Raw genomic sequence first — 25,278 nt, forward strand, 5'->3', positions numbered from 1 at the left:
TTAGATTAGAGATTTAAAAACCACTTGTGGTCGATTGTTGTTTGTCCGGGTGTTATTAGATTTTTCAAACAGTTTGACTGATCGAAGCTGCTGAACTGAAAGAAGTTTTCAGAGGAAACTGATGAAGGTTGCCTGGTAAAAATGAATTAAAGTTTCAAGATTTTTAAGTCGCGTACCGGTAATTAATGTTTGAAGCCGTCCCCATGGTCGAACTTGCCTGCCTCTCAACCGGAAAGCCCGGGTTCAATTCCCGGCCAGGTCAGGCATTTTTACCTTGATATGATTCTACGATTACATTTAATCAAGGCGCTTTTTAATGGTGAGATGCAACCTTGGTCTAGAGAGCCAGGAGTAATGGCCGAGAGAATTCGTCACACTGACCATGCGTCACGTCGTAATCTGCAGGCCTTCTGACCGAGCAGCGGTCGCTCGGTAGGTGGAAGGCCCATTAGGGCTGTAGTTTGGTTTGGTTTAGGGGTGTTTGTAAGATTATAAGCATACATACATATTTATTTTTTGTGATGTTTAGCCAGATTGTTCATAGTTCATTCATTCCCGGATTTTCCGTTTTCCCGTGTTGTACGTTTTTTTTTTTCCGTGGTCCCTCCAAAAACTGAGATTCGAGGTTCCACTGTATTTTTATATGACCTCAAGAACAAGATTTAATTCAAATTTTAATGTAATGATCATTACCATAATATTGTTAGCTAGGAAGGCTTCATCATTATTTGAATAAAATCATGTTTATCTCATAAAAAAATGAATACAGCCTTTTATTTGCCTATTCCTTTGTTATTTCCACTGAGATTTATATTAAGTTATATCTGTTGTCAGTCCTTATTGAACACCCTTGAGGTGTCTTGCTTGCCGTTGACCTCACTATGGAGACAATAAATAATTTAGAATTAATTTTCCTGTAACTGTTCAGATTCTCTTTGTAATTCTAATGTTTTCCCAGAAAATTACACTCCTATGATTTAATGGGGCATTTCGAGCTTGCAGCCCAGGGCTTACATATGCCTAGCATGGAGTCTAAAATATTGCAGTAAAATACATGAGCCAATATTGTCAAACCCTCCAAGCAGAAAATTAATTACAGAGTAAGCAACAGAATTGAATAATTATCAATAATATATTCTACAATATGCACATTCAATCATAGTATTGCTTCAGAATGTATTTAAGAAAAAAATACAGGCTCCTTCTATGGCAAATTCAGCTTGTTTGGCTAAGAAAGCAAGGAGAGATAAAAGGTTTAAGCCTCTGTCATAACTCTGATGAGGCTGTGTGCCACTCCAAGATGCTTTCTTCCTTGTATATATTCTTTGCTTTTATTTGTTCTTTTGTCATTTGTGTATATATATTCCCTGCTTTACATTTCAGTAGACAGTTTTGCATGAAATGTTTACTAGATGTGATCCTTAAGGTCATGACAAAATTGATAATGAGGTGAAGTTCTCAGTAAGTCTGTGTAAATGTTCCGGATTCATCAGAAAAAGATAATGGACTTGCACGGTATATAATTATATTCCAAACATAACCATGTATACCATCTCCATATTACTTTCTCTCAAATATGTCAGCCTTGTGTCAGTAGATTTACTGGCAAAATTCCAGCACCTCAGCATCTCTGAAAACCATTAAAGTAATTAGTAGGACATAAAGCAAATAACATTATTATTATTACTTTCCCTGTGAAGCATGTGTTTAAGCATCGATTTCTCTGCTGTCTTCCCTGTGTTATGGATAAAATGAACAATGAAATACTAAATAGATTGTTCAAGACTTTTGCTAGAGTCATTGCAGTTTTATCAGCAGCAATTGCTTGAAAAATTAAAATTTTCCAACATACTTGCGGCACCTGATTCTGAGTCTGTATATAACACAGTACCATTTGAAAACCACAATCAAAAGAATGAACAGTTTTCCTGCTATATGGAATTATGACAGTTACCTCTATTCAGTACAATAATTTATCTGCTCTCTTGGGTCTGGAAAAGACATTGAAGGTTTTTTCTTACCCTTTGATAATGATCAATTGTCAATATGGACCATAATGAAATTCATACCCCTACACTGTCACAGTCAATATAGTGTTGTTAAATATGTTATTGTCCATTCTTAAAATTAAGTCAGACTACCCTCACAGACTGTAATAATATTGCTTGCAAGTATTATGCAAACGTTGATGCAGCTGAATAGCACTTTTATCTGAATGGAAGAATAATGTAATAACCAAATTTTATGCGTGTGACTGTGCAATACAAAACATGTACTTGATGAGTTTATTGGATGTTATTCCTGTGCAGTGACGAGGGCATGGTACATATGAACAATCGCACGAGAGCAGTGGCATTCCACAGTTGCATACAATATTTGACAACACAATTGTTGTAACACTTTTATGGACAATTTTGCTGTCTCAAGACAAATGTTAATTACCTGAAAGGAAGGAGGAGAATAGGTAGATTTCAAAGAGAAGCAAGGACGGAACCCAAAACCAAGGAAATTTACAGATGAGAAAAAAGAACAAACAAAGCATATGAATAGTGTCCCATCACTTGAAAGTCATTGTTCATGAGCCAAGTAAGAATACCTCAGTTCTCAATCTGAATTTTAATAGGCTACTTATGGTATTTAAAGATGCCGATCCTAATATGACATAAAAATATTGTTCCAGAGAGTTAAGAGAAGAGTTTCTAAAACTTTGTTTCAGACCAGACAAACTTCATTGCACAATAAAATCTTGCCAATTTGTACAAGAATCAAAATAAATCTTGAATAGAATTACAGGAAAGCAGAAACTCGTAGCGATGAGTCTGTAGCATCCCAGATGCCTGGAAGTAATATCAGTGCTGCTGTGTATAGACTTCTAACAAGTTATGTGTACCCCTACACTGTCACAGTCAGACATGTTTTAGGAATGACAGGTATCATGCTACAACTTGTGCCTCCATTTACTGCATGTGATAGTTCTAATAAAACTTTTATGTACATGTGACACAAAATGAGTGCAGGCAGAGGTGGTAATGATACTGTGTCATGTCTATTCATTTGCTGAACTATACAGACTTATGAAAACATATGATAATATAAAGTGACAACTGAGCAGCACAGAATAAGAACCATAAGGTGGTATTTCTGTTCTGTTATCTGGTGTCCTTGTGCGTATTGAAAGCCATTGAACATAGATATCTTGTATGTGGCCATAGCTATCTTCCATGTGATACAAAATTTACAGTGATAGAGAAGATGAAATAGGTATGCAAGGTGTTTGTATATTGTGAATATACCAAATATTTGTGGTTATTGACATGAGAGAAAGTATGTTCCTGGATATCCAGGCTGCTGCTTCCCTTCTAAAAACAATGCACTTCGATATCTCATAGGTATTGATGATATTATTCTCACCAGCAAATTCTTGCGGTGTTGAATTGAAATACTCATACAGCGAAGTTGACGTATGGAAACTCTGCTGTATTTTGAAAACAGGGAAAACTATTTTCAAAGATCAGAAATGTCACTTTAAAAGGAATTGCAATTGAAACAACACATTGTAATGAAGAGAAACAAGATCTCTTATCAATTTATCAATGCTGTCTTTCTTGTATGATAAACTCTGATCATTTTGTGAAGATATACGTCAGTAAAATGATCATGATGGTATGATTTGCATATGAAGCCACGTTGGCCAATAGCCACCATTCGGGTCAAAAGTGCATCTGGACTTTACAAGGCATTAGGGGGTTATTAAGAAAGAAGGAGTAGATTTCAAACGTTTATTTCTTCCAAACTAAAAAAGGTAGAACCACAATTCTAAAGTTCCTGGACAGACAAAGGTTTAAAATCCATGTAGAAGCGCCGCTATTGCAAGTTCCAATCCTGGCTGCATTGCGCGTGGCATGCTGGTGTTGTCAGTTGGAGTTTAAGCAAATGGCGACAATTAGCAAAACTAGAGTCCATTATTGGAGCTCAATGTGCTTTTCACCATCAGTCTAATAAATAACCGTCTCGACATAAGCAGATTTACCAGTGGCATCGAAAGTTTGTAGAAGATGGTTACATCTGCAAAGGGAAGAGCATGGGACGTCCACGCACATCGAATGAAAATGCCAAGCATATTTGTGCGGTTTACGACAGGAGCCCAAAGAAGTCCACAACACGAGGAAGCAAGGAACCTAACATTCCTCAACCAATGGTATGGCAAGTTCTGAAACACCGTCTGCACTTGAGGGCATACAAACTGCAGTTATTGCGGAAGTTGAATCCAGACGACTACAACAAAATGTGCGACTTTTGCATTAACATGCCAGATGATATGGAAGAGGACAATTTTTCTGAACGATTAATTTTTTCAGTTAGATGCACTTTTCATCTTTCCAGTTAAGTTAATAGGCATAATGTTAGAATTTGGACAAGTGAAAATCCTACGGCAGTTATTGAACACGAGAGAGATTCACCGAAGGTGAACGTCTTCTGTGCCATATCTGTAAAGAAAGTTCATGACATTTCTTCTTCATAGACAGGACTAACCTATCTAGACATGCTTCAGAACTGGTTATTTCCTCAAATGAAAGATGATTCCGATGACTTCATCTTCATGCAAGATGGTGCCCCGCCTCATTACACTCAGCACATTCGATGTTATCTAAATGACACCATTCCAGAATGTTGGATTGGAAGAGGAGGAGCAGAAGATTACCTTCATTGCCTGTGGCCTCCCAGGTCTCCAGACTTCACTCCTTGTGATTTTTATCTGTGGGGTTATGTAATAGACGGTGTGTTTATCCCCCCTATGCCTGACGCTCTTGAAAGTTTGCGACCATGAATTGTTGAAGCTGTGAATTCGATAACTAGAGACCACCTGATTTGTGTGTGGCAGAAAATGAGCCACCATTCTGATATTTGTCGTACAACACATGGTGCTCACGTTGAAACCTTACAAAAGTGAAAATTGAACTCTTTCTCTTTCCAGGAATGTTGAAATCATGTTTCTATCTTTTGTAGTTTTGGACAAAATAAATCTTTGAAATCTGTTCCTTCATTTTTAATAACCATAACCATAACCATAACCATATGGCTCTGTATATCAATATTAATTAAAATACATACTATTTGTTTAGCAGTAATTATGTTTTCTGTTCATGACTTCTAAAAATCTGTTGGCACTTAGCAGTGTTCTGGGTTCCACTCTTCAATTCTCTTTTTATAGTAGGTGCTGATAATCATGTTGTTTTGCCCCTTAACCCCCAAGTGGAAAGCTTGGTTAACTCCAGCTCACTCCCAGGTCCATGAACCTACTATGCTGGCGTAGCAGGGGGAGAGGTGATACTCCCACGTGGCGTGTCCCAGGTGGCGGATAGGGGGGTACTAACTGGCTTGCCGGCGGACTTGAGGGAAATAAAATACCTCTTGCGGACCAAACACACAACCCCCTGCAGGTGGGGGACACACATGTAGAATACACCCATGGTATCCCCTGGCTGTCATAAGAGGCGACTAAAAGGGGCCCAAGGGGCTCTCAACTTGGGAGTGTGGATTGGCGACCACGGGGCCCTTAGCTGAGTCTTGGCATTGCTTCCACTTACTTGTGCCAGGCTCCTCACTTTCGTCTATCGTGTCCGACCTCCCTTGGTCAACTCTTGTTCTTTTCTGACCCCGACGGTATTAGAGCATTCGAGGCCTAGGGAGTCTTTCATTTTCATGCCCTTCGTGGCCCTTGCCTTTCATCGTCTGTTCATTTTTTGAAGTGACGGATCCCTTCTTTCTTCTCCTTTTTTCTCTCTCTCTACCCCCTGTGGGTGGGGGACGCAGACAGAAAATACACCCACGGTATCCCCTGCCTGTCGTGAGAGGCGACTAAAAGGGGCGACCAAGGGATGATTTAATTAGAACCATGAAACTACTTTTGATTTGTATCATCATGCGGGGAACACCATGGACTTGCGAGTAGTACCACTATATTAGGTACAAAATAGGTTTGTGATGAGTATCTGCAGCGAGTTGCTTCCCCTGTGGGTTTCCAGTACCCGTGAGTCGTACCAATGTGAGCACCACCGCAGGTCTGGGCGTTGCCTGTGAGTTGTACCACTATATGAGCAACACCGTGGGTCTGCGTTGCCTGTGATTAGTATCCACTATGTGAGGAACACCACGGAAATACCAGCGCCCATGACTAGTACACCTAGGTGAGGAACCTCATCGGTTTGCGTTGGCTGTGAGTGGCACCATTGTGTGAGAAACACCATAGGTCTGTGTTACCTGTACGACGTACAATACTTGTGAGTAGTACCATCATGTGTGGGACACCATGAGTCTTCGCTACTTTTGATTAGTACCCCAACATGACAAACACCATGGTTCTACTTTACTAGCAATAAATACCATTGTGAGGGCCTTTGACCTGGATTTTGGACCCCTTTAGACATCAAGAATCCTCGATTCAGGATTCTGCTTTATAAGTGGTCCCTTGGTCAGTAATACTATTATATATGATCTTTTTTTGAGTCGAATCCACTGTGATTTTTTTTTGTGGCTTTTTTTTGTGTTCATGTCCCTCCATTCATTCTTCATGACATTTTTTAATTTTTTCAGTGGATGATTTTGATTTTGTTTGTCATTTCATTTCATGCCATTAGGGGCCAATGACCTCGATGTTAGGCCCCTTTAAACAACAAGCATCATCATCATCATCATCATCATCATCACGCCCAGGTGGGGAGCAATTTCTCTGATTGAAGAAAAATATTTAATTACTTGCTTAAAATCAATCTTATACTACAATGAACTATATAAGGGCCCTAAGAGAAATATTTACTTGAATACAGTGTATTTAATTGTTGAAAATCCCATTATTATAATTTTAAATCTTTGTGCAAGAACATACTAAGTGCTTTCACACTGTGATGCCAAGATTGGTTTTTTCTAATAGCAAAGCTCTGGTTTTTGTTTGTATAGTAACTTATACCTAAAAATTTAAAGCAATTTACTAACAATTTCTGCCTGGAAATACATTTTTGTACATGTAAATTGTAGATTTACAAAGTTTATCTGTACTTAAAAGATTTAAAATGGAATAAGTTATAATACTCATGAAATTTTCTGTTATGTTGATCAGCACTTTTGAGGGATCCAGTTTATATACTTACATTTCATAGGTGACACACACAGACTATATTACACTACATGTAATATTTACAGTATTGACAGTTTACAGGGTGTTATGTCTTTTACAGCTGTTCATTATGATACACGCGGAAGCAGATCATCTTACATACCCTGTCCCAGCTTTGCATAATTTGTGTGATTCCATTCCGAAATGCAATTGTTTTGTTTGTATGTAAACTTTCCATCAGTGACGGCACGTGACTTTCGTCACTGGGGGTTCAACAGAAGGAAATATCCCCCCTCAGTATCTCCTCTCTCCCCTGTCACCTGTGCCATGACTAAGTTCAGAGAATGGGCATAACGGTGCACATAATGTGCATGCCTAAATTCTTCCCTGATGAGAACTTGCACCCTGAATGGTGACCACTCATTACATTTGCTCCATCGTAACCTTGTGAAATCAACTTATCTCTATTATCCACAACTTCGCTCAAAGAAAATTTTAAACACTCTGCTATTGTCTTAGCATCATGACTAGAGGGTAGAGGAAACCCCAGAATCTTTCAACTGGCTTACCGTTGGGAAGAATGATAACAAATTGTGCTGTAGTTGATATATCGGTGGTCTCATCTGCGATTACCAAAATGAAGTGCGCTGTGGTGATTTTTTTTCTCACGACAGATTTCATACATGCACGAAAGCAAATCATTCTGAATGTCTTTCGAATGCCTTTGAAAACAGTAGCTTTGGACAGATGGTCTCTTAATGCAACGTCAATTTCAGAATTAAAATTGACGAGGCCACGAAATATGCCAGGATTCGATGATTCACTTGTTTCGTCATGCCCGTGCAATGCCATCTCAAACGTGCCACATACTTTACACAGCACATAATGAATTTTCCGTACTTGGTCGTTGTCTCTTTCCACAGACTGCCTGTAAGCACAATCAAATTACTGACGGTTATTGTGTCTTCCCAGGAGATCGAATTGTAACTGGGCAAGCATACGAGATTTAGAACTTCTGTGTTTCTTTATTATTATTTTTTGGACAGATATCCTATATCTACCACTCTGACTTTGGTCCACGTCCCTTCGCTTTCATCACTCATGAATCATAAAAAAGGGAAAACAAATCAACATGTTAGTAATTTCGCACCCACAGATCCACTCGATTATTTTATACGGTATAAATCCAATCTGAATTTACGCATGATTTTATAACTTTTACTTTTAGGATGCCTCGTTATATTAAGATCAGGCATTGGGCGTCCGGCATCCTTAATCTTAATCTTAAGTTTACGCTCGAGAGAGAGAGAGAGAGAGAGAGAGAGAGAGAGAGAGAGAAGGAAAGGTTGTCTTCTTAAGTATCATATCACTGTTCAAACTCATTATGTAGCTCCTTACCTGTCCCGGGAACAAAAATTATGGACGCAACTACAGTGCACAAAAATACACACACGGAAAAAATATTGTAAATTCTTCATGTCCTAAAAATTAAGTTTCTGAACGGCACAACAGTGCAGAAAAACACTCACATGCTTGCACAGCGTACAATAATATTAAGAATTATGATAACTATTGCAAACTGTTGTAAACAATAGCATCACACTTGAAAAACAGAGTAAACTTTAGGGATGTATGTTCGCAATGTTGGTAACTTAATTTTAAGAACTCCTGTGGCTAGGCAATTACATTTTCTTTGGCATTACATTCCCGCTACTCTTTGCCTCGGTGACTTTTAAGTTAATTTTCTCTCCAAAAAGTAATTATTCCAAAGAAGGCAAAATTTGGGAAAATACATCAATTGGAATTTGGCAGTTTAATGTGACTGCTGGCAGTAATGATGCTCTTCAATACTAACGCTAATTATGTGCACTATTTTCTGCTACGGAGTTGAATTCCTGTAAGGGCAACAGATGGCAAGCGCATACCCCAACACAAGGTCAGTCTACCTTGCCCCAACACCCCCAACAACACGACTAGAGAGAGTGGCATATTGCGCATGCGTAAACCACGGATATCTGTTTCTGCGATATCCTGGTCCTGTCTATGTGCCGGCCGATGTCCCCCTGCACCTCGCCACTCCCTTCGCCCAGGTACGGACGGAGAGAGCACCTTCCAAGGGGGTTCATTCCAGACAAGTATCCAGCCACGGAATGTGCGCAGTTCACATGAATTGAAAGCCAGTACGACTATATTACGGATAGATGGGCTAAGCAAGAGCTTTGAGATTGACAAGGGAGTTATGAATATTAAGTAGTTGAATAAAATTTGATATAAACTGGAGGTTCATTGCTCCATTGCGCTATACCAGAAACCGCCACTGCTTTCCATCCTAGCCATCCTTCTCATAATGAGGTTCTCATCATTAGACGCTTTGCAATCAGGGGTATAAGCTTCCAAAAATTATGCTACCAGGTGGTCAAATAGGGCTTTATTTTGGAAGTGTTGGCAGGAATTTGTCCATTATGCACCTCATTGTCAAAGAAATGTAAAAAGCTGTGGAGGAAAAACTCTTCTGTGTCATCAGCTCATAGAAAATAGGCGTGGTCAATAAGCGATTGCGAGAAATATAATGACCTAATTTAGGTTTCTGTACAATCCCCTGTGGCACCAGTATGCTCATAAGAAACTTTATTTCATCCTAATTTGTCAGGACCGGGTCTTGACCTTGACTCCTTCATTTCATCTTACTAAACTGGGTTTTATGTGCGATTTTCTGCTGGGCATAAAGATTTGTCTGTTTAGCTATGTTCTGACGTATCTCATCATCAAAAATAATTCATATATTTTGCTTGGTTTTGTTTACCCTAAAAACTCTACCTTTACACCATGATGGAATTATGAATAAAGCTCCTTTGTCCAATTTCTGTCTTAAGTTGATGAAGAATTTGCACTGGTTGAATATTATCAGTATTATATTGTCACCACTGTCACTGCCATGATTGCTACTAGAAATGGAATCGAACATGTGTTGTCTCTTTCATGACTGCTGAACATCCAAGATGGCGGCGAGTGAGAGTAACTGTATGTTTTTCTCTGTATTCTTTTAGGAGTTTTGGTGTCAAAACAAGAAGTGTGCACAAAATAATATAGTGATGTTCATCTAGACGATCCAGCCAGTGATTCCCTGTGTTGTAAAGTGCTCGGAAGTAATTCTGTCCAATTTAAACGGCTTTGTTTTTATTCCACGTGCTACGGCGACTGCTGGTGTACCCAAGCCTCCCTTGCCGGGAGTATACGACTCATGTTATAATTCTCATGTTAGGTCCGTATTGAAATGTACGTAAATACAAAGTATGTTACAAGTGTTTATTTATATATCCACCTATTCAATACAAAGAGAAGTCGAGACGAATATTTCAAAACTTCCTCTTGAATTACAAAATGACACTAGATACGAGATAAAAAAGAAACTTCCAACACTAATTGAAGGTTTAAATAAAGACGCTATTCTCAATCATTCAAAATTAATTAAAGAGGTAAAAAACAAAGTAAAAGTTAACAACATAATAGTAACTAAAGCCGATAAAGGGGGGACTACTGTTTTAATAGATAAGAAAGATTACATTGAAAAAACAGAAGAATTTTTCACAAATGAAACTTACACAATAGACAATAAAGACCCCACAATAAGAATCCAACGAAATTTAAAAACACTATTAAAGAATTCCACATTTTTACTAAATGAACAAGAACAGCAAAAACTAATCCTTATGAACCCTAAAACCCCTACAGCCAGAGCATTGCCTAAATTACATAAGAAAAACACACCCATACGCCCAGTCATCAACTGTAGAAGTAGTCCGACATATAAAACCTCAAAATATATCCACTATTTTCTAAAAAGACATTACAGGTTCAACAATAAATCCCCCTTAAAAAATTCAATAGACTTCTGCAAAATTTTAAAAAAATTCACCTTACTACCAAATCACATTATGTGCTCTTTTGACATTACTAATATGTATTCTAATGTACCAACAAAGGAAACTGTAAATATTATCAAAGACAACCTCGCAAAACACAGCAACCTCAGCAAGCTTGAGTTAGAAGAATTCATAAAAATCCTAAATTTTGTGCTAAAAAACAACTATTTCACCTTTAATGGTAAAATTTACCACCAAGATGGCCTAGCTATGGGTGATCCCTTATCAGGCATCTTAGCTGACATCTATTTAGATTCTTTAGAACATCATAAAATAATAAATATAATAAAAGGCCTTAGCTTATGGCTTAGGTATGTAGATGACACATTCGTAATAATCAATAAAGATCTCAATAACAATACTGATATTTTTAATTATTTAAACAACCTAGACCAAAATATTAAATTCACCAAGGAAGATGAAGTCAGTGGATCCTTAAATTTCCTAGATCTCACAGTAACTCATATTAATGGCAACTTCGATTTTAAAATTTACAGAAAACCTACTCACACCCCATTAACAATCAAAAATACCTCTTTACATCCTAACTCCCATAAATTGGCCACATTCCACAGTTTAATTTATAGAGCTTTATAGAGCTTTATAGAGCTTTAAAAATCCCTCTAACACCCAAGAACCTTCAAACAGAACTAAATTATATAAAGGATTTAGCAAAAATCAATGGATATAAACCTGAAATGATTAACTGTTTAATAAATAAGGTCAAATTCAAATTAACAACAAACCTCATCCCTGACAAACCCAAAAAAATCCAAATTCGTTGCCTTCACCTACAACAATCCAAACGTTCACCAGATCCTGAACCCAATAAAAAACAAAAAAACCAGTACAGCTTTTAGAACAACAAACACTAACCAAAAATTATTTTTTAATCACAACACAGTCAATTCAAGCAAAAACATTTACTCAGGATCAGGCATATACAGGCTCACATGCACGCAATGCAACGTCTCTTATATTTGTCAAACAGGCCGGAGTTTATAAACTAGGTACTTAGAACACTATAATGCCATTAAGCACAATAAATTTTCAGCAATGAGCTCCCATATGAAAGAAACAGGACATCACTTCACAACAATAGAAAGAGACCTCACAATTATTAAAAGAGTAGACAAAGGAAAGTTGATGAATGAACTTCATGAATGAATTGAAGTCAAGAATCCATTATACGAAACTTTACCCAAATTATTGCAAACTCTAAATTCAAAACATAACTACATTCTTAAAAATCTTAAGTTAAAATCTTCTAGAACCTCCACTACTTTAACTAACTTGACTCCCTTCATGCCCGCCCCCACAATTCTCCTGCAACCCAACACGACTCCCTCCCTGTCCGACCATGTAAATCTCTCGCAACCAACAACACATAAACTTAACGCTCCGCCTACCCCCTCCCCTCAACCACACCCTCCTCCGCCAATCTCACATCGATACAATACCAGAAGTACAAGTGTCAGTCATTCAACGCTACCATAGCAACTGCATTAACAGTCAAAGAAATAAATGAACCTACACATAACGTTATTTTTCTTCAACTAACCGTTCCATAACTGATTTACATCTTCACAGACGAAAGGGTAAATGTTTTTATACATTTTCCATGTTTTACCTTTCTTTAAACCCACATTCTCTTCAAAAATACCTTCCTAAGCATTCACTCTCCTCTTGTTACAGACTTCACACCAAAGAGCTCTATCAACGTCGATAAACCTTCGACTTTCGTCCTTCAAATAAGATAAATACATCTATAGACAACCAAATGCTTTTTCCTTGCTCCCACAATTACGTAAGGAAGACTGTTATCTTATCATAACACATTCGACTTTCACTCCTTCAGCCAGTTAAATAGACTATAGGCAGCTGAACAGCCATTTAAGAGATCTGTTGTCTTATCACAACATACGATATTGACATCTGGAACAGTGTATCAGCTTTGCTTTTTCTTATCATCTTCAAGGAGGCACATTTCTGTTTCATTATAAAGACTGAGCTGTTTACTGCCCTACCCCAACAAGTTTTTCAACGCTCCGGAAAGTATATTCATGTGAACTTATGACATGCAGCTTGATACTGCAATTTTAGCCAAGGACATTCTAATATTTTGTATGTTTAGACTGACACCTATAATGATATCCTCTTTTTATGGCTTGTAAGAGCAATCAGGATCCTGATTTTTCACCATACAGGTTTGAATTTGAGGCTGATGATGCCCTTAATATGGGCGAAACATGTCCCTTAACATTTTAAAATAATATTTAATTTATAAAAAGATCTCTTTGTATTGAATAGGTGGATATATAAATAAACACTTGTAACATACTTTGTATTTAGTATACGACTCGCCATCTCAAGATTGAATATACCTCAGGTTGGAAACTGGTTGACTGCCGTTCGTGAGTTTTATGTTCCTTCACTGCCAACTGCAAACTTCCCTTGCATTTTTGTAGCACCGGCTTCGATTCCAGCCTCCAGTAAATTATCTCGGTTTTCTACTCGGTCTACTTTAAGTTTGTTGTTGACATTCCTACTGTTAGCTGGAGATGTGGAGATGTGGCGGATAGTGCGATCTCGGTTTACCATCAGAATATCTGGTCTCATAAAAGCAAAATTACTGACTGTGAGCTTTACCTACAAGAACTATTTTCTTTCGATATTGTCGTCTTCTCTGAAAGTTGGTTAACTGACTTACGGAAATCCCTCTTTCCAAAGAGTTTTCCATTTTCAGAACGGACCGTGGATCTTGGGGCGGGGGAGTTCTCCTGGCCATTAAATCCAAATGGCACGCTAACCTACATACTGATTTAAGCAGTGGCTGTGAAGCCATTTGTTTAGAAGTGAAATTTCAGCATTCTAAATATCTATTTGCTTGTTTTTACAGACCACCTCGATCAACCCTCAATTATTCTGAAAATTTTCTTGCTTCTGTAATGAAAGCCATTAATCTGAATCCTAATGTAATTATACTGGGCAACTTTAATCTCTCTATATCTTGGAATTCCCCTGCACAAGGTGTCCCTTCTAATATCCTTGACAAGTGGTATCTCGACCATTATATTATGGGCCTAGGCCTCCAACAATACATCCTTGAGAACACCTGTGGGGATAGTCTTCTTGACTACCTGCTCTGCTCCGTTGAGCCTTCAGTTATTTTTTTGGGACGAAATATTTTTAAATCGAACCACAAGTCTGTAGAGGCAACATTCTGTATTGCCTCTCTCCACCCCCCGAAATGTCATTGACCCTATACCAGGAACTGTGTACCCATGTGGCGAAAGGTCGACTGGCAGGCTGTCAATCACACCCTCTCTCTTCTACCCTGGCACTTGTTGCAAGTGGGTGAAGTCTAAGAAGCAGTGGACCAGTTCTATGACTGGACCTGTGCTGTGATCCGTGACTTTGTTCTCACTCATAAAACATCCACCAGATGCCCACCTTGGAAGAAAAGTGACACCAAAATTGCAGAAATTAATAAAACAAAAGCCTGGAAAGACTGGAAAATGTCACCTTCTGAAGCCAGCTATAAAACTTTTTCTGACCTTTGCAAACACCATAAACAGCTTCTAAAACGGGATTACTGAGACTACATAAACTCTGCCTGCCTAGAAGTGAGAAGTAATAGCAAAAGATTCTGGTCTCTGATAAACAGCAGAAAAGATACAAAGCGTGTGCCAGACACAGTGACTTGGGGTGATAATTTAGCCAGTTGTAGTAATAGACCGGAAATTTTCAACGATTACTTTGCGTTTTTTTCACCTGTTCAGATCCCAGATTTTCCGTGTATTGATTCTGTTCCTTCTCATAGTCTCAGTAATCTTTCCACCTCTGAGTCAGAAGTCTATTCTTTACTTTCCTCCCTGCCAGAAAATAAACCCACTGGTCCAGATGGTCTCAGTCCTATCTTCCTTAAGAATACCGCTACGACTCTTGCCCATTGCATTACTGTTATATTTAACCTTTGCTTCTTACTTTCCTGACGACTGGAAAAACGCTAACATCACTCCGGTTTTTAAAAGTAAAAAGAGGTCCGATGTCAGAAACTATCGTCCGATTTATATATTACCCACCCTGTCACTCATCTCTGAAAAGATTATCCACCAGCGTCTTCTTTCTTTCACATTTCCTTATATATCATCCCAGCAGCACGGTTTTCTTCCTGGTAGCTCCTGCCTAACTAATCTGTCTGTTCTTCTCCATCGTGCAACATCTGCTCTTAATGCCGGTTCCCAGCTGGACGTGTGCTACATTGATATTGCAAAGGCTTTTGATACCATAGACCATGCACTGCTTTCCTATAAACTCTCAGAACGTTTTAATATCTGTGGTCATTTCCTAACTCACCTGCAGAGTTTCCTCAATACCAGAACTCAGCGTGTGGTTCTTGATGGGTTCAGTTCGACTCTTGTTATGGTACATTCTGGCATCCCACAGGGCAGTGTCCTAGGGCTGCTTCTTTTTGTCTTATTTATTGATGATCTCATTAATACTAAATCCTCTGTTTCATGTGAAATTCTACTATTTGCAGATGACTGTAAGGTATTCAAACAAATCGATTCATTATCAGACGTAAACTTCTTACAGAGTGGGCTTAACTCACTCTCTGAATGGTGCTCCACATGGCATCTTAAGCCTAGTCCTACCAAGTGTTCCTCTATTTCGATCACACTTCGTAAATCCCCGATTCTCAGTAAATACTCCCTCCTCGGAAACCCGTTTCCAACTCTTAACAGAATAAAATGACTTAAGAGTGTTGTTTGACAGCAAATTGTTATTTGTCCCCCATACACAAAAGATAACCTCACGAGCAATGTCACTTCTCGGTTTGTTGTATAGATTTTCTGGTATCACTGATGTCCACGCACTCCAAGCCTACTATGTATCTTGCATCCTACCGATTATTGAATTCGCGTCTCCTATTTGGTCTACCTCTTCACCCACTAATCTGAATCACATAGACCGTGTGTAGTCATTCTTCTGTGCCATTGTTAGAGCCAGAGTATCTGATTGTCGAAACTTGAGCAATAATCAGATACTAGATAAGTTAAACCTTCGCCCGTTATCTAGTCGCAGGAAAGTAACCGATCTTAGATCTCTATACCGAGCTCGATAGCTGCATTCGCTTAAGTGCAGCCAGTATCCAGTATTCGGGAGATAGTAGGTTTGAATCCCACTGTCGGCAGCCCTGAAGATGGTTTTCCGTGGTTTCCCATTTTCACACCAGGCAAATGCTGGGGCTGTACCTTAATTAAGGCCACGGCCGCTTCCTTCCCACTCCTAGCCCTTTCCTGTCCCATCGTCGCCATAAGACATATCTGTGTCGGTGCGACGTAAAGCCAATAGCAAAAAAAAAAAAAAAAAATTAGATCCCTATATAACGTTGTTAAAGGTTTATTTCGTTCTCCCGAACCTGCATCTTTCTTTTCCTTACATGTTCCAACTCACAAAACCAGGACTAATCCACCCCTTCATATTCTGTATTCCTGCCTCTCTCTCATTCAAAGCAGCTTATTTATCCGCATACCAACCCTCCTTCATTCTTGATCTTCTGACAGGAACTTGGACGTTTTTTTCTTCGTATGCCTCCTTTAATCGATTCTTCCTTAACTTAACCTAGTTCATGTTCTTCATATTCCTTTTTTTTCTCTTCTCATTGCTGTCTTCTCTTTTGTACATAATGTAATATTCATTTATTTATTTTTTTTTTTTTACTGTACTATACCATTACTTATGTGTTATATCTGTATTTATCTTACTGTGCCTAGCTATAAGTTCTTCTCTTTGTTTTACGTTTAATCTTCAATTTTCCTCGTTGTTTCTTTTGCCTTTATGTTTTGCTCTTAATTGTTGTGTCTCTATTGTTATTTTGTTAGTTTTTAATTTTTCCTCTATTTTTATCATTAGATGTTTTTTCCTCATTGTTCTTCCACTTAATTTTTTATGTTTGCCGTGTGCTACTCCACTGTAAATATATTTTTCGTTTGCGGAACTCTGTAATTCGGCTTCTCGCTGTTTTGATTTCCAAAATAAATAAATAAAAATAAATAAATTTGCATCAGCTGGGCCTGAACCCTGTACGTTCAAGCCTGCAGTACTTCTTTCAGGTAAATTCCCATTACTTATGAATTCCCCTTCAGCAGAACTTACTTCACTAAGATTACTATCCTCCCTGCTAAATTCCAACATTTTGTTGATCAGGGCCCATAAATCATCCTTCTATAATGGTGGGGGCCAGTAATTCCTTTTAGACATCTCAGCAGAAAAAAATAGAACCCTGGTCTGTGCAGTTTGGATGGAAATCATGAATTGTACCTGTATTATGGAAAACATGCCTGTAATAATAAATTTTGTGTAACTCGCGGCAAACACACACTTTTGTCGTGAAGGATGAACTCAAGACTGAGGATAATAAATTAGGTCACAGTTCTAATGTGTCATCAGAGGGGTCTGTATAGTATCATAATCTCCAGAAATCTCTTCTACAGCAATATTACAGTATTGCATCCAAGGGACGATTAGGCGATAAGCTAAAGCTTCAGCGTGAAGCAGTTAGGCTTTAGGTTGTTTTTGCCTGGACATAAGTTGTGTTCTTTAGTGATGAAACTCGCAGATGACACATTGGTATTGGGAGAACATAGTTGAAAAAATTCACATCAGATGGCAGACTCATCAAGAACACGTTGCTGAAAAAGAAATAAACCTCTGCAGGCAGGCAACTGAGAAAAAAACGTTATTAGAATTGGTGGATATATCCACGTTCCCCGCCAGGCAAGCGGCTCGTAGCCGCAGATCTTGCCACATTGCCCACCGAACGGGTTAAGACCAAAATTACCACCATCATCTCATTATATACTTTTTTAAATAAAATTGACTCAACATCATAACTTCAGTGAAATGTAGGAGTTCTGAAGCATATTAAGGTGTATGTAAAAAATAATGAATTCCCATTATTTCCCACAGAGCCAGATCTTGTTTACAACGTGACAGTCCATCCTGCCACTAGTTCAGCAATCAGTCTGGAGTGGGAACCCCCCAGAGATACAAGAGGAGGTATTTCCAATTATACCATCCAGTATAGTGTAAGTATTTTCACCTGATAGAAATTATATTTTTATCTTTTGTACAAATAACACACGTAAGAAATAACCTACATTGGATGGCTGAAAGTATATTAGAAATCTTTATTCAATGGATAAATTAAATTATTTGCATTGCAGCAGGGATGGGCTGGAAGGATTATCAAAGAATATTTGTTAAAGTTAATGGATAATTCTACACACAGGTTTGAAATGTCAATAACTTTACAGAGTATATTATTTAACGTGAATATTGCTACACTTCAGTTTTTGAGAACCTGTCTGCTATACATAATCTGTAATGTGTAACCAACAAGTTTTACATAGTTTGGTACCAACAACGTAAGGCAAGCTGATATAAGTACCAACATAGTTGGAGATGTGTGGGATCTGGTAAATGCAGCACGGGTGAAGTTTAAGAAAGCGGAGATTGTTATTAGTGAAATACTGTGTAGAAGGGATACTGACTGGAGGGTGATTGGGGATTTAAATGAGACTATGGAGTGGGTATGTGGGAAACTGGGAGTGAAATTTCTAGATCCAAATGGGTGGGTAGGAGATAGGGATCTGCGCTCAGATGGCCTTCATTTAAACCGCAGTGGTACGTATAAGTTAGGAAATTTGTTTGGAAGGGTAATAGGGAGGTACATTCAGGGAAACGGGATGGCCTAGGGAGCGGTGATAAGGGAACAGGGAACTGGAAATCAAGTAGGGATGACATAAAATTGTTAGTGTTGAACTGTAGAAGTATTGTAAGGAAAGGAATAGAATTAAGTAATTTAATAGATATATATTCACCAGATATTGTAATAGGAGTTGAATCATGGCTGAGAAATGATATAATGGATGCAGAAATTTTCTCACGGCACTGGAGTGTGTATCGTAGAGATAGGATAGGAAGGGTGGGAGGCGGAGTGTTCATTCTGGTGAAAGAAGAATTTGTAAGCTACGAAAAAGTTAAAGATGAGACACATGAAATTCTAGGTGTAAGGCTCATTTCTAAAGATAATAGGCAACTTGATATATTTGGAGTGTACAGATCGGGAAAGGGTAGCACTGACGCGGATTCAGAATTATTTGATAGGATAGTCAGCTATGTGGGAAACGACATGGAAAGAAATGTGATTGTAGTGGGAGATCTGAATTTGCCAGATGTCAATTGGGAAGGAAATGCGAACGACAGAAAGCATGACCAACAAATGGCAAATAAGTTAATATGGGAAGGACAGCTGATTCAGAAAGTGATGGAACCAACCAGAGGGAAAAATATCCTGGATGTCGTGCTGATAAAACCAGATGAGCTCTATAGGGAAACTGAAGTAATAGATGGTATTAGTGATCATGAAGCTGTTTTTGTGGTAGTTAAAAATAAATGTGATAGAAAGGAAGGTCTTAAAAGTAGGACTGTTAGGCAGTACCACATGGCTGATAAACCAGGCATGAGGCAGTTTCTAAAAAGTAGCTATGATCGGTGGAAAACGGTAAATATAAATGTAAACAGACTCTGGGATGGGTTTAAAGAAATTGTTGAGGAATGCGAAAACAGGTTTGTACCATTAAGGGTGGTAAGGAATCGTAAAGACCCACCTTATTATAATAGAGAAATAAAGAGACTAAGAAGGAGGTGCAGACTGGAAAGAAATAGAGTTAGAAATGGCTGTGGAAGTAAGGATAAATTGAAGGAACTTACTAGAAAATTGAATCTAGCAAAGAAGGCAGCTAAGGATAATATGATGGCAAGCATAATTGGCAGTCATACGAATTTTAGTGAAAAATGGAAGGGTATGTATAGGTATTTTAAGGCAGAAACAGGTTCCAAGAAGGACATTCCAGGAATAATTAATGAACAAGGGGAGTGTGTATGTGAGGATCTTCAAAAGGCAGAAGTATTCAGTCAGCAGTATGTAAAGATTGTTGGTTACAAGGATAATGTCGAGATAGAGGAGGAGACTAAGGCCAAAGAAGTAATAAAATTTACATATGATAACAATGACATTTACAATAAGATACAAAAGTTAAAAACTAGAAAAGCGACTGGAATTGATCAGATTTCTGGGGATATACTAAAGACAATGGGTTGGGATATAGTACCATATCTGAAGTACTTATTTGATTATTGTTTGGTCGGAGGAGCTATACCAGATGAATGGAGAGTTGCTATAGTTGCCCCTGTGTATAAACGAAAGGGTGATAGACATAAAGCTGAAAATTACAGGCCAGTAAGTTTGACATGCATTGTATGTAAGCTTTGGGAAGGCATTCTTTCTGATTATATTAGACATGTTTGTGAAATTAATAACCGGTTCGATAGAAGGCAATTCAATTTTAAGAAAGATTATTCCACTGAAGCTCAACTTGTAGGATTCCAGCAAGATATAGCAGATATCTTGGATTCAGGAGGTCAAATGGACTGTATTGCGATTGACCTGTCTAAAGCATTTGATAGGGTGGATCATGGGAGACTACTGGCAAAAATGAGTGCAATTGGACTAGACAAAAGAGTGACTGAATGGGTTGCTGTATTTCTAGAAAATAGATCTCAGAGAATTAGAGTAGGTGAAGCTTTATCTGACCCTGTAATAATTAAGAGGGGAATTCCTCAAGGCAGTATTATCGGACCTTTATGTTTTCTTATATATATAAATGATATGAGTAAAGGAGTGGAATCGAAGGTAAGGCTTTTTGCGGATGATGTTATTCTCTATAGAGTGATAAATAAGTTACAAGATTGTGAGCAACTGCAACGTGACCTCGAAAATGTTGTGAGATGGACAGCAGGCAATGGTATGTTGATAAACGAGGTTAAAAGTCAGGTTGTGAGTTTCACAAATAGGAAAAGTCCTCTCAGTTTTAATTACTGCGTTGATGGGGTGAAAGTTCCTTTTGGGGATCATTGTAAGTATCTAGGTGTTAATATAAGGAAAGATCTTCATTGGGGTAATCACATAAATGGGATTGTAAATAAAGGGTACAGATCTCTGCACATGGTTATGAGGGTGTTTAGGGGTTGTAGTAAGGATGTAAAGGAGAGGGCATATAAGTCTCTGGTAAGACCCCAACTAGAGTATGTTTCCAGTGTATGGGACCCTCACCAGGATTACCTGATTCAAGATCTGGAAAAAATCCAAAGAAAAGCAGCTCGATTTGTTCTGGGCGATTTCCGACAAAAGAGTAGCGTTACAAAAATGTTGCAATGTTTGGGTTGGGAAGAATTGAGAGAAAGAAGAAGAGCTGCTCGACTAAGTGGTATGTTCCGGGCTGTCAGCGGAGAGATGGCGTGGAATGACATTAGTAGACGAATAAGTTTGAATGACGTTTATAAAAGTAGGAAAGATCACAATATGAAGATAAATTTGGAATTCAAGAGTACAAACTGGGGCAAATATTCATTTATAGGAAGGGGAGTTAGGGATTGGAATAACTTACTAAGAGAGATGTTCAATAAATTTCCAATTTCTTTGAAATCATTTAGGAAAAGGCTAGGAAAACAACAAATAGGGAATCGGCCACCTGGGCAACTGCCCTAAATGCAGATCAGTATTGATTGATCATTGTTTTAGGACCAATGTTCAGTTATACATATAATTTTAACAGGATTCTGAATTTAAAAATATCACTTGTAACAATTTTATTTCTTAGACATTGGCTGTTCCCTACTATGATATCATATACATAATAAAGATTAGGTCCTAATATAATCTTTTCTGTACAACATGTACTGCCTATAGTATTTATACTGTAACTGAGCCAACTTCTTGAAGTGCTGACTTCTATTAGTTTACCTGACCACTAACAGTAAAACAAAGGAGGAATAGTACCTTTCTTAGACTCTTAATATATTCTTAACACCATATCTCTAGAACTGCATTATTAGTATTCTACTTTCCTAATCTACTAAGGTGTAAACCAAATCTTGTATAATAATTTCTTTCAAGACTAGCTGCACCAATAACATGCACATTCCTGAAATGTTTACATAATGATTGAATATCCCTATTAACCCTATCTAGTTCTAACTTCACACAAGAATTTAGAAAAAGATCATGTTGTTATGGAATATTAACTATTATAACTTAAGTACCAGTATGTATTAGCATATCTAATTTGTTCTTTAACTCTAACCTTACAAATTCAGCATCATTGGTTCCTATGATTATCATGGCAACATTGTTGTCTGCTAGGTCAACTGTACTTCTATATTTTCAACGACTTTCTGTTGATAATGTCCATTGTATGTGACATACTTAATGACTGAATAAAATTCTATTCTTTCCTGTTCCCATTGACTAGGTTCGCATTTTCTGTGGTTAGTTATTCATAAAAGAAATGAGTACCGTATTCAGTTTATGAATTTCCCGGTCTTCTTGTGAATGTCTTGGCCTTTTCTTAACTTTTTGTGGTTAAGTTGAATTTCTGACTTTTTCTTGGATTTTCTGAAATTCCCAACTTGTAGACAACAGTCAAACTTGCTATTTTTTTTTTCTAGTGTAAGTCTACAAGAGTAGCAATAACATAACATTATTTTGGGGAATCAAAATGAACAAACAGAACTATTTTGCAGATTGAAATTAAACTGTTAAACAAGCTGAAATTTTCTGAACTATCATATAGTACAATATATTTTATATACTGTTGCAGTGCAAGTATGAAGCCTGTCTATGCAAGATCTGCCCCTCATCCTCTCCTATAACAACCAATATCAGTAGATATAACCTGAAAAATTTAACACCTCATACTAAATATTGGATTAAGCTAAATGCTGTAGGAAAGAATAAAGATAAGGGTGAAGTTCATGTGTTTGAAATTGCTACTCTGCCATCACGTAAGTATATTTAAAAGTTTTAACTATGGTCTGCTTAGAAGTCAATTTTCAGCATTAAGGCGACACTCCGGAGATAAAAATTGATATTTTGGTCATTTTGGTGAAATATTTTAATGATTTAAATTGAGAGGATTGAATTTCTTTTTTCTTGTCACGAAGTTATTCCGCTGAATTCAAACAGTTTATCACTGTAATAATGCTTTGTTTGCCAATTGTAATTTTACTTTTAAATCCCACTTTTCCCCATAATATTCTGTCAAATTTAACAAAATTTGTATGGTATATGTATCATTATATTATGAAACCTGTATATGGAATTTTTTATTGCAGTTTTTTTTTTCAAGTAGTAGGGATTTTTAAGTCCAAAATTTTGGAACGTAAAAATTACACAAATTTTAGTCCAGTATATCTCCTTACATATGTGTATATGTATGTATATATATGTATATATATATCATGTACAGAAAAATCAATATGTAGTGCTATCAAAAGAAGTATTATCTACCTAATGACGAATTTACATTAACATGTTAATGGAGGCAGCAGCACGTTGCCAACTGTGACAAATGACGAATAAAAATGCATCAGGTGAAGTGCCAACACAAAACCCACAACACTACCATTAAAAGCATATTTAAAAGTCTCCTTCTGCAAGTCGAGTAAAATGTCCTGTGATGTAAGTGGCGAGCTGTGACATCACCATCTAGTACTGCATGAAGCTCTATCAGCCACTGTGTATGAGCTGTTACTAAAAGTCGAATATTTATTATTTATGATCACGAATAACTTTGAAATGACAGAAGAAGGATTAAAAAAAGTGCAGTCGGACAATTTACCATGTGTGGATGTCATCATGGTGGCATCATTCTTGAAAACTAGTGACTCTTTTGTAGCTGCAGAAATTTGCAGAATAGAAGCAAATTAGCATCTTTTACATATATGCAATGTACTGTAACTCATAGTATAATGATTACAAGGAACATAAATAGAAATCACTTAAATCACCTTTGCAGTTCATTTCTAGATTGAATCCCCCGTTAGGAAATACATTAGATTTTCGGGCTTTCTCCATTACTGAAGAAACAGTCAGACTCCAGCAGCTACCATTATAGTACTACCGGTACTGTATAGTTCCCTAACCTATCATTCATGATAAATATATAGATTGATTAAATATCTTAAGTTCATTTCTCTGGTTTTTCACAAGCTGAGCATATCAAGCAAGAACAGTGTTGTGGTGAAATTTTAGTCACTCACTGTAAGAACATCTTTAGGTGCTGTGATTTTTACCAATGGTTTATTTATTTGACATGTATAATCTAAAACTTAGGCTAAGTTTGGACAGTATTTTAAACACCAACATCACTATTATTTGCAGTAAACCGAGCTCAATAGCTGCAGTCGCTTAAGTGCAGCCAGTATCCAGTATTCGGGAGATAGTAGGTTCGAACCCCACTGTCGGCAGCCCTGAAGATGGTTTTCCGTGGTTTCCCATTTTCACACCAGGCAAATGCTGGGGCTGTACCTTAATTAAGGCCACTGCTGCTTCCTTCCCACTCCCAGCCCTTCCCTGTCCCATCGTCGTCATAAGACCTATCTGTGTCGGTGCAACGTAAAACAACTAGCAAAAATATTTGCAGTAATATATTTTCACTGCAGTGTGCAATTATGTTATTTATTTAATTAATGTTATGGAGATTCTGTGATGGACAGAGGTGAAAGAAGGTGTGGGCATGAATGGGTCTAACTACTACAGTCAAAAGATTAATTCAAAGATTTAAAATCAGAGTTATATTTCTTTTCTACTGGTTTTTTTTAGAAGCTAAATTTCAACAAAACACGTCGCTCAGTGGCAGAACAAGATTTCAGGTACAGTAGTTTAAATACAAAGTAGCAAAAATCAGAAAATCAACAAAATTTGCCAGTTAATCATCTGAGCTTAAAGCTCCCAATTTTACAAATGTTATGTGAGCATTATTGCTCCATACACTCAAGAGTCAAGGAGAAAGGTCTCCCAATTTCATTTACAGGGTATATTAACAACTCTACAAAATAGAGAACATCTATGCTCAATGAATTGTCTAGGAGACTGAGCTCCGAACCTTATACCATTACTGCCTTATCAACAACCAGAGCATATTTGCTCACTGAAATTTACATTTTCCAGGCCTTTCAAGGCACAACCTACATTTAATAATTCAAACAGAATTAAACTCTCAACAGTCTAACTACTTAACATAAAGAATTTTACAGGAGTATTGAATACTCATTCTACTGGGCCTTGGTGGGAAGGAAAAAAGCACAGGTTAAAGTTACTGGCCCAAAAAT

General features: G+C 37.6%; 1 protein-coding gene across 4 annotated transcripts in view; it reads left to right on the forward strand.

The window, feature by feature from the left end:
* Nucleotides 1-25,278, forward strand: part of LOC136873850 (angiopoietin-1 receptor) — a 540,166-nt gene that overhangs the window by 493,978 nt on the left and 20,910 nt on the right. For 3 of the 4 annotated variants that reach the window (XM_067147131.2, XM_067147132.2, XM_067147134.2), the window contains 2 exons: nt 18,013-18,131; nt 22,767-22,950. In XM_067147131.2, coding sequence (XP_067003232.2) covers nt 18,013-18,131; nt 22,767-22,950 — 303 coding nt within the window. The remainder of the gene's footprint in view (nt 1-18,012; nt 18,132-22,766; nt 22,951-25,278) is intronic. The other variant, XM_067147133.2, reaches the window with a different exon arrangement.

Source organism: Anabrus simplex, chromosome 5 (genome assembly GCF_040414725.1).
Source record: "Anabrus simplex isolate iqAnaSimp1 chromosome 5, ASM4041472v1, whole genome shotgun sequence".
Lineage (NCBI taxonomy): Eukaryota > Metazoa > Arthropoda > Insecta > Orthoptera > Tettigoniidae > Anabrus > Anabrus simplex.